The following is an 11700-nucleotide window of genomic DNA, read 5'->3' as shown; positions in this document are numbered from 1 at the left end:
GTTGTGTAATAATATTCATTGTCATTTCTGTATTATTAATATTTATTTCACTAACTGCTTCTTTGCTATCACATTTATCATCATATTTGTACATATCCTATTTGCTGATGTTGTTCTGTTGTTGTTGTTATTGTTGTTGTTTTTGTCTCTCTGTTTTATCCCCCTCGTGTCCCCACAATTTCCCCCTCTGTCTTCCTTTTTTCTCTCTTTCTATCCCCTCCTGCTCCGGCCCGGCTGCACCAAATGATAATATAAATACATTTAATAAAGTCAAATACAAATAAGGCAGCAAGAGAAGTATCCCACACTTCTATTATGTAAAGTAAATTTGTCCAGCCGATATGGGCATCTACATCAACTATATGATTTGCCTGATTAGCTGGACAAAAAAACAAAAAAAAAGTTAAAAAAACTAATAATACTCATAATCCTGTATTTTTATGACTAGAATTATTATCCACTGATGATAATCTGACAAGGTTTTTGGTCACAGAGTACGCCATCTACTGTGCGTCGGAAGACTGGCACGTGCGTAGAATGGATGGGAGTGAATACATACAAGAGGGAACTGGTTTACAATCAATACATATGGTACACTGCAAAAAGTCAGTGTTCAAAAACAAGAAAAAAATACAACTAAAATTAGGGGTATTTTATTTGAACTAAGCAAAATTATCTGCCAATAGAACAAGAAAATTCGGCTTGTCAAGACTTTCCAAAACAAGTAAAATTAGCTAACCTCAATTAACCCAAAAATACCTTAAAATAAGTATATTCTCACTAATAACAAGTGCACTTTTCTTGGTAGGAAAAAAAATGAGACCTTTTTGATCAATATGTTGAAAAATATTCTTAAATGAAGTAAATGCTAGTGCCATTATCTTGACATAATGATATGCGCTCCGCATCATGATTTTTTTTTCATGCTTGAAGTAAGAAATTATTACTTGAAAAAAGTAGTTTTATACTTGTGAGTGTTAATGACACAGCTTTGCATCAGTTGATATTCTGGTTTCAAGCATGTTTTACTCAATATAGGTCATCAAATCTCAGCAACAATCTGTAACAAGCTGTAGTGGACTGCTGCGCCAGGTCCACTACTAACCACATTGTGAAGTATGCGGACGACACGACAGCAGTGGGCCTCATCCGTGACAACAACGGCATGGACTACAGGGAGGAGGTGAAACATCTGGTTGACTGGTGCAGAACCAACAACCTGGTCCTGAATGTCGACAAGACTAAGGAGATCATCGTCGACTTCAGGAAGCATCAGTCCAGCCACACTCTTCATCAACGGCACAGCGGTGGAGATGGTAAGCAGCACCAAGTTCCTTGGGGTGCAGATAACTGACAATATAACCTGGTCCTTACACACCGGAGCTCTTGTAAAAAGAGCTCAGCAGCGCATGCACTTTTTGCATCGGATGAAAAGAGCACAGCTCCCTCCCCCCATTCTCACCACATTCTACATTCTATAGAGAGCCTGCTGACCAACAGCATCTCTGTCTGGACTGGAGCCTGCAATGCCTCAGACTGGAAGTCTCTCCAGAGAGTGGTGAGGACGGCGGAAACGATCATCAGGAATCCTCTTCCTCCTATCCAGGAGATCGCAAAAAGCCGCTGCCTGACCAGGGCTCAGAAAATCTGCAAAGACTCCTCCCATCCCCACCAAGGACTGTTTTCACTGCTGGACTCTAGAAAGAGGTTCCGCAGCCTCCGAAGCAGAACCTCCAGGTTCTGTAACAGCTTCTTCCCTCAGGCCGTAAGACTCTTGAACGCATCATAATTAAATTATCCCCTCAACTCCCCCCAAAATGGATTAACTCGCTGGAATAAAAAAGACAATATAATATACATCCATAAACGTGGATGCATATGAAAAAGTGCAATATATTTATTTGTACAGTAACCTACTTATTTATTTATATATGCACCTTATTGCTTTTTTATCCTGCATTACCATGAGCTAATGTAACGAAATGTTGTTCTTATCTGTACTGTAAAGTTCAAATTATAATGACAATAAAAAGGAAGTCTCAGTCTAAGTCTAAGTCTAATATCTTACTGAGATAATTTAGGACCAAAACCCTTAAAACAAGTAAAACACTAACATAAAATCTGCTTAGTGAGAAGAATTATCTTATCAGACAGAAAATAAACAAATATCACCCTTATTTGAGATATTTCATCTTACTTAGATTTCAGTTTTTGCAGTGTAATCACATCTTTCAAAAGTCAAAAATCGTATTAAATTGTTTTCCCATGCAAAATCTTGGAGACATCACAAGCAGCATGCAAAAACCTTGTTAAGGTGTTTACATGTGTTTAAAAAAGCTACTTTCAACCAAATTAGGTCAATGATTGGTTTTTTTTGTGCACGTAAACGTACCAAGTGTACGTTTGGTTTAGTGTGGGTTGGGGGCCCTTTGGGGGTCTATTAACAATAATTCTGATAAATAAGACCAAAATGAGGCCACACAAAGTATAGGAGCAAGTGTTGCACTTACTGATTATTTAAGGCGTGGCATGGAGTCAACTAGAGTGGAGGGACTACAGAATTTGAGGAAAGCCGTTGGTTATAGCTGATAGTACCTTCATTAGTGGGTACGTTCCTGTGTGGCACGCTGACACACACGTCCCGCCTGACAGGAGGTAACCTGGTCGACAGGAGTCACAGGAGTGCGCGCTTTTCCCTGCAGGGACACAAACATGTCAATGTAAAATTCATCTGTAATCCTTTACCCTTAATGGGAACTTTTCAGACATATTTTAAAGCGTGTCAACAAGTCTTACTGTATGCTAGCTGATATTGGGCTTATTAGTGGCTCATCACTTAAATAATTAGTACACATAAATTATTATAATTTTCCAATGTAATTGTATTTTTTTATTAATACATTTTAATTTTATTTAATATATGATTGTTTTGAAATATCAGAAATAATATTTTTCCACACTTAATAGGAAGATGCAGGAATGGTGTAAACATTTATTTTTATTCCCTTTTTCTGTGTGTGTGTTTTAATCGCTTCAAAGCACTTGCTGGCTTCCAGTCAGATGCTGGTTTTTATATTTTTACATATACAGGTAAAAGCCAGTAAATTAGAATATTTTGAAAAACTTGATTTATTTCAGTAATTGCATTCAAAAGGTGTAACTTGTACATTATATTTATTCATTGCACACAGACTGATGCATTCAAATGTTTATTTCATTTAATTTTGATGATTTGAAGTGGCAACAAATGAAAATCCAAAATTCCGTGTGTCACAAAATTAGAATATTACTTAAGGCTAATACAAAAAAGGGATTTTTAGAAATGTTGGCCAACTGAAAAGTATGAAAATGAAAAATATGAGCATGTACAATACTCAATACTTGGTTGGAGCTCCTTTTGCCTCAATTACTGCGTTAATGCGGCGTGGCATGGAGTCGATGAGTTTCTGGCACTGCTCAGGTGTTATGAGAGCCCAGGTTGCTCTGATAGTGGCCTTCAACTCTTCTGCGTTTTTGGGTCTGGCATTCTGCATCTTCCTTTTCACAATACCCCACAGATTTTCTATGAGGCTAAGGTCAGGGGAGTTGGCGGGCCAATTTAGAACAGAAATACCATGGTCCGTAAATCAGGCACGGGTAGATTTTGCGCTGTGTGCAGGCGCCAAGTCCTGTTGGAACTTGAAATCTCCATCTCCATAGAGCAGGTCAGCAGCAGGAAGCATGAAGTGCTCTAAAACTTGCTGGTAGACGGCTGCGTTGACCCTGGATCTCAGGAAACAGAGTGGACCGACACCAGCAGATGACATGGCACCCCAAACCATCACTGATGGTGGAAACTTTACACTAGACTTCAGGCAACGTGGATTCTGTGCCTCTCCTGTCTTCCTCCAGACTCTGGGACCTCGATTTCCAAAGGAAATGCAAAATTTGCATGGTTGGGTGATGGTTTGGGGTGCCATGTCATCTGCTGGTGTCGGTCCACTCTGTTTCCTGAGATCCAGGGTCAACGCAGCCGTCTACCAGCAAGTTTTAGAGCACTTCATGCTTCCTGCTGCTGACCTGCTCTATGGAGATGGAGATTTCAAGTTCCAACAGGACTTGGCGCCTGCACACAGCGCAAAATCTACCCGTGCCTGGTTTACGGACCATGGTATTTCTGTTCTAAATTGGCCCGCCAACTCCCCTGACCTTAGCCCCATAGAAAATCTGTGGGGTATTGTGAAAAGGAAGATGCAGAATGCCAGACCCAAAAACGCAGAAGAGTTGAAGGCCACTATCAGAGCAACCTGGGCTCTCATAACACCTGAGCAGTGCCAGAAACTCATCGACTCCATGCCACGCCGCATTAACGCAGTTATTGAGGCAAAAGGAGCTCCAACCAAGTATTGAGTATTTTACATGCTCATATTTTTCATTTTCATACTTTTCAGTTGGCCAACATTTCTAAAAATCCCTTTTTTGTATTAGCCTTAAGTAATATTCTAATTTTGTGACACACGGAATTTTGGATTTTCATTTGTTGCCACTTCAAATCATCAAAATTAAATGAAATAAACATTTGAATGCATCAGTCTGTGTGCAATGAATAAATATAATGTACAAGTTACACCTTTTGAATGCAATTACTGAAATAAATCAAGTTTTTCAAAATATTCTAATTTACTGGCTTTTACCTGTATATTACTTATAGAATTTCTACATAAGACATAATTTCTAGGCGCAGTTAGGGCGTTGAGGGGATCTGGTTTGGTGGCTGCAGGATTAGGTCTCTGCTTTTTGCAGGTGATGTGGTCCTGATGTCTTCATCCAACCAGTCTACAAGTGCTTTGTGGACTTGTAGAAGGCATTTGACCGTGTCCCCGGGGAAGTCCTGTGGGGAGAGAGTATGAGGTATCAGACTGTCTGATTGTGGTGGTCCGCTCCCTGTATGATCAGTGTCAGAGCTCGGTCCGGCAGTAAGTCGGACACGTTTCCAGTGAGGGTTGGACTCCGCCAAGGCTGCCCTTTGTCACCGATTTTGTTCATAACTTTTATTGACAGAATTTCTAGGCACAGTCAGGGCGTTGAGGGGATCTGGTTTGGTGGCTGCAAGATTAGGTCTCTGCTTTTTGCAGATGATGTGGTCCTGATGGCTTCATCTGGCCAGGATCTTCAGTTCTCACTGGATCGGTTCGCAGCCGAGTGTGAAGTGACTGGGATGGGAATCAGCACCTCCAAGTCCGAGTCCATTGTTCTCGCCCGGAAACGGGTGGTGTGCCATCTCCGGGTTGGGGAGGAGATCTTGCCCCAAGTGGAGGAGTTTGAGTACCTCGGAGTCTTGTTCATGAGCGAGGGAAGAGTGGATCGTGAGATCGACAGGCGGATCGGTGCGGCGTCTTCAGTAATGCGGACGCTGTATCGATCCGTTGTGGTGGAGAAGGAACTGAGCCGGAAGGCAAAGCTCTCAATTTACCGGTCGATCTACCATACTATACTCACCTATGGTCATGAGCTTTGGGTTATGACCGAAAGGACAAGATCACGGGTACAAGTGGCCGAAATGAGTTTCCTCCGCAGGGTTTCGGGGCTCTCTCTTAGAGATAGGGTGAGAAGCTCTGCCATCCGGGGGGGGTTCAAAGTAAAGCCGCTGCTCCTCCACATCGAGAGGAGCCAGATGAGGTGGTTCGGGCATCTGGTCAGGATGCCACCCGAACGCCTCCCTAGGGAGGTGTTTAGGGCACGTCCGACCGGTAGGAGGCCATGGAGAAGACCCAGGACACGTTGGGAAGACTATCTCTCCCGGCTGGCCTGGGAACGCCTCGGGATCCCCCGGGAGGAGCTGGACGAAGTGGCTGGGGAGAGGGAAGTCTGGGCTTCCCTGCTTAGGCTGCTGCCCCCGCGACCCGACCTCGGATAAGCGGAAGAAGATGGATGGATGGATAATACTTATAGTTTGTATATTTCTTGTTTGTTAGGATTTACATTTTAGTAGTCTATTGCTATTGTATGAAGTATTTTATATATACATATATACATTCATATATATATGTGTGTGTGTGTGTATGTATATAAAAATGTGTGTATACATGTGTGTATATGTATAAATATGTACTGTATATGTGTATATATATGTGTACAAAACATATATATGTATATATATATTGTTATATATATATATTTTTTAATATAATTATATATTTTTATAGAAATATTTCTATTCACATGGGGGATTTTTTGTCACATAAAAGCAATTTTTGAGAAAATATTTACATTTTTCAGCATGATGCCATAAGAGTCAAGAAAGTAGCAGTTTACATTAAGGGTATTTATTTTATTATTGTTTTTTAATTAAGTTGGAAACACTTGACAAGTGAAATAACAGTGCCTGCCACTATTATTAAAATGCTATACATCAATGTAAAAAGTTATTAACAGATTATATGCTTTAATAATTCTTTAAGGTAATTCGTAACAGTTAGTTTCGAAATGTATTATTAACATAAATAATGAGAGATGTTTTTGTGTGTGCTAGTTAATACATGTTGCTAGCATTTCTATATTTGTTGTACATGTTTAATTTTTAAACTACTAACTAATTAGAGCACGGTGTTAAATTCCCTGCACCTGAGCACGACGCACAGCTGGCATGACAACGCTCGCAGGATGAGTTCTCGGCATGGCTGTAGAACCCCTCAGGACACACGGCAAGGCAACGGCCTTCTCCCCGCAAGTAGACCAGACCCGGGGCACAGCTCAGGCAGCTGCCGGCTCCGCCCCCTGAACACTCCACGCAACTTGGGTGGCAAGGCTCGCATGTCCTGGAGGCCACGTTGCCATAGTGACTGCCAGGAAGAAAGTGTCGAGCACAGGTGTTAATAAACACAAGGAATTAATATGCGTCTTTTCTTTCTAGATGTATTCAACTTTCCGTGTTGATGGAATAAAATATATAACAAATATTGCAACAAATATTACATTGTTATACACTCCGAACATTTTTTTTGGTTAAAATCAAAATAAGTACTTAAATATTGGCTTGACTCATGATTTTAGAGAGAGTTTTCCATGAAAGTGTACACTTTAAAAAATATTTTAACTGTTAAAAAAAAAATTGATACTCTTTTTCATTTCCATTTATATACTCAAAAAAAAAAAAATTACTGTAAAATTTACAAAAAGAATTTCACTGATAAGTAAAAAATACATACAATTAATAAAAATAAGGGCAGCCATAGGACGCCGATGGTGTAGTGGTTAAACTACAAACTAATGAAATATTTAATAGATAAATCAATTCTAAATTCATTCTTTAAAATGTGAAATGGAATATTCAATTTTGAAATATAGTCTATTTAGTAATTATACTGAAGTGGTTTACTAGTTATTTGTTTAATGACCAATGAATTATTTACACATAGTACATATTACCTTTTTAACCCTCCAAGGCCATTTTGATTTATTTTTATTAAACATTGATTTCATGATCATGCAGCCAACTGAAAACTACAAATAAAACCTATAAAATATATTATGAATCAATAAAATGTCCTCTATCAAGAGATAGTGGTGTTGCAATCTATGTAAATCATCCCACCCCCCCCACATTTTAACTAAATAAATTATTATTTTAATTATAATATCAATCAATAAAAATGAGAGATGTCCGATAATGGCTTTTTTGCCGATATCCAATATTCCGATATTGTCCAACTCTTAATTACCGATTCAAATATCAACCGATACCGATATATACAGTCGTGGAATTAACACATCATTATGCCTAATTTTGTTGTGATGCCCCGCTGGATGCATTAAACAATGTAACTATACCATGAATGAGGAGTTAGTGCTGTAAGGGGTTCTGGGTATTTGTTCTGTTGTGTTTATGTTGTGTCACGGTGCGGATGTTCTCCCGAAATGTGTTTGTCATTCTTGTTTGGTGTGGGTTCACAGTGTGGCGCATATTTGTAACAGTGTTAAAGTTGTTTATACGGCCACCCTCAGTGTCACCTGTATGGCTGTTGACTTTACCGGCACGCTGTTTGTATGGAGGAAAAGCGGACGTGACGATAGGTTGTAGAGGACGCCAGAGGCAGTTCCTTTAAGGCACGCCCCCAATAATGTTGTCCGGGTGGAAATGTGGAGAATGGTTGTCCCGAGAGATATTCGGGAGGGGCACTGAAATTCGGGAGCCTCCCGGGAAAATCGGGAGGTTGAAACCGATACCGATAATTTCCGATATTACATTTTAAAGCATTTATCGGCCGATAATATCGGCCTGCCGATATTATCTCTAATACAAATATCACCCATCAAGGGGTCATGACACCGCAATGTCCAGCTGTATAATCACTCACCATACAGCAACAGATGATATCTTTCTATTACCTGACCGCTTCTATGTTAGCTGTCTCTCTTTGTTTATAATGTATATTTTCTGCTGGATCTACTCTCTATTATATGCTGCCCTCTCTTTTTTTCTCTCTCTCTTTTTTTGCTGCAGCTGTTACATATACTGCAATATTGTACATGGTAATTGGGATTTGTTATAATATAATATAATATAATATAATATAATGTAATATAATATAATATATCAGTATATATTATATACTGTATATAATAATTGTATATAATATGTAAATATTACATATATGTTATATTTTATATTGCTACAATGGTATATTTTTAGTCTACTTAATACTTGCATTATCCTTTCCATCCTTTGAAACTGAGCTACTGTGTGGAACAATCTCCCTTGTGGATCAATAAAGTTTGTCTCAGTCTAAGTTTAAGTCGAATGTCAGCATATTGTTTTTGTCCAAATTTAACCAATTAATAAATATTTTAATTGCATTCATTGAATTATTTCATGATGTTGCTGAAAAGTGAAAATAAAACATATGGAATATAATATCAATCGATAAAAATGTCACCTATTATTAAGTCAGTGCATTTTATTTATAAAACACTTTTCACAGCTAAAACCACAAAGTGCCATAGAAAACATAGATGAATTAAAACAATGATTCAATCAAAACAACAGGGGGAACATCATACAAAGTGGATTAAAATGACAGTTCAAATGTTCATGAACTAAAGCTTTACTAAAAAGAGAAGTCTTCAAATGTTGTGTCAACACAGTCAAGTTCACCGAGGGACCCGTGCAAACCTGAAGACCAGAGGCTGCTCCCTTGAGTATAGGGGCACTGTTATGATTTGTCACACCAGGTTAGATTTGTGTTGAGTATTATTCTACCTGCTCAGTGGCCTTGTGGTTCCAGTGTCCGCCCTGAGACCGAGTCATACCAAAGACTATAAAAATGGGACTCATTGCCTCCCTGCTTGGCACTCAGCATCAAGGGTTGGAATTGGGGGTTAAATCACCTAAATGATTCTCGAGCGCGGCCACCGCTGCTGCTCATTGCTCCCCTCACCTCCCAGGGGGTGAACATGAGGATGGGTCAAATGCAGAGGGTAATTTCACCACACCTAGTGTGTGTGTGACTATCGTTGGGACTTTAACTTAACTTTATTCTCCTTAGTTTAGAGGCATGTTATCTTTTCAATGCTCCCTCTGTAACATTTTCTTGTTGCTAAATAGCTGATTAGCTGCACCTGCATTATGTTTACTGATTAGCGTCCTCACATTTTTCTGCCCCTAACCACTCCTTTATATTCTGGTGTCTCCCTGGTTGGGTTGCTGCTCCATTGTTCGCCGTTGGTGACAGTTGGCGTTACCTTGCTATTCATCTTACCAGCAAGCTGCCTACGGTCCTACGCATCATTACAGTCGCAAACACCACAACATGCCATCATGCGACAGGAGCAACACATCAGTGATGTACGGAGGGGCCCCACCATGCAACTAAAATCTTAAACTCTATGCGTAATTTGTCATGGCACTGCATTGTCCGCCCTAATTTATTTTCAACATTTAACCAATTCATTACTATTCTAATTGAAATGATTGAAATATTTCACAATATTGCAGCCTACTGAAAAGTGAAAATTAGAGATGTCCGATAATATCGGACTGCCGATAAATGCTTTAAAATGTAATATTGGAAATGATCGATATCGGTTTTAAACAAGTAAAATGTATGACTTTTTAAAACGCCGCTGTACGGAGTGGTACACGGACAAGGGAGAAGTACAGAGCGCCAATAGACCTTAAAGGCACTGCCTTTGCGTGCCGGCCCAGTCACATATTATCTACGGTTTTTCACACACACAAGTGAATACTATTCATATTTGGTCAAGAGCCATACAGGTCACACTGAGGATGGCCATATAAACAACTTTAACACTGTTACAAATATGCGCTACACTGTGAACCCACACCAAACAAGAATGACAAACACATTTCGGGAGAACATCCGCACCGTAACACAACATAAACACAACAGAACAAATACCCAGAACCCCTTGCAGCACTAACTCTTCCGGGACGCTACAATATACACCCCCGCTACCCCCTACCCCACTTCAACCCCGCCCACCTCAACCTCCTCATGCTCTCTCAGGGAGAGCATGTCCCAAATTCCATGCTGCTTTGAGGCATGTTAAAAAAAAGTTGATTTATTTTGGAAAACCTTGTTACATTGTTTAATGCATCCAGCGGGGCATCACAACAAAATTAGGCATAATAATGTGTTAATTCCACAACTGTATCGGTTGATATCGGAATCGGTAATTAAGAGTTGGACAATATCCGAATATCGAATATCGGCAAAAAAGCCTTTATGGGACATCTCCTGTGAAAATAAAACATGGAATGTAATTTTGATCCAAAAAAAATTCACCTATCAAGAGGTAATGGCACTGCAATGTCAGCCATATTTTTTTCAAAACAAATTTTCTATATTAATTTAATTTATTGAACTATTTCATGCAAATGCAGCCTACTGAAAAGTGAAATCAATATAATGCATCAATAACATGTCCTCAAAGTAGTGAAACTGCACTGTAAGCCAATATATACAGTACAGGCCAAAAGTTGGACATACTTTCTCCTCATTCAATGTGTTTTCTTTATTTTCATGGCTATTTACATTGTAGATTGTCACTGAAGGTGTCAAAACTATGAATTACAGTTAGATACAGTAATAGCACTTAAAACAGTAAATAATTGGTGCCACTACCTATTCACGAAGGAATATGTTTTATTGACACTTTTCAGCAGGCTCTTAATATCATGAAATAATTAAATACATTCAATTAAAATAGTAATTAATTGGTTGAAATGTAAAAACAAATACATATATTATATATATGCAGTACAAGCCAAAAGTTTGAACACATCTCCTCATTCATTGCGTTTTCTTTATTTTCATGACTATTTACATTGTAGTTTGTCACTGAAGGCATCACAACTATGAATGAAGACATGTGGAGTTATGTACTTAACAAAAAAAAAGGTGAAATAACTGAAAACATGTTTCATATTCTAATTTCTTCAAAATAGCCACTCTTTGCTCTGATTACTTTTTCGCACACTCTTGGCATTCTCTCGATGAGCTTCTAGAGGTACCGTAGTCACCTGAAATGGTTTTCACCTTCACAGGTGCGCTTGAAGCTCATCGAGAGAATGCCAAGAGTGTGCAAAGCAGTAATCAGAGCAAAGGGTGGCTATTTGGAAGAAACTAGAATATGAAACATGTTTTCAGTTATTTCACCTTTTTTTGTTGAGTACATAACTCCACATGTGTTCATTCATAG

At 39.0% G+C, this 11700-nt stretch overlaps 1 protein-coding gene across 1 annotated transcript in view; it reads right to left on the bottom strand.

The window, feature by feature from the left end:
- pcsk5a (proprotein convertase subtilisin/kexin type 5a) overlaps nucleotides 1-11700 on the bottom strand; it is a 112918-nt gene that overhangs the window by 10943 nt on the left and 90275 nt on the right. The window contains exons 36-37 of the mRNA XM_061927289.2: nucleotides 6604-6821; nucleotides 2596-2696 (exon numbers count right to left, since the gene is read on the bottom strand). Coding sequence (XP_061783273.2) covers nucleotides 2596-2696; nucleotides 6604-6821 — 319 coding nt within the window. The remainder of the gene's footprint in view (nucleotides 1-2595; nucleotides 2697-6603; nucleotides 6822-11700) is intronic.

Source organism: Nerophis lumbriciformis, linkage group LG32 (assembly GCF_033978685.3).
Source record: "Nerophis lumbriciformis linkage group LG32, RoL_Nlum_v2.1, whole genome shotgun sequence".
NCBI lineage: Eukaryota > Metazoa > Chordata > Actinopteri > Syngnathiformes > Syngnathidae > Nerophis > Nerophis lumbriciformis.
Note: the sequence above shows the minus strand (reverse complement) of the source record. Positions and strands in the feature narration are given on the sequence as shown.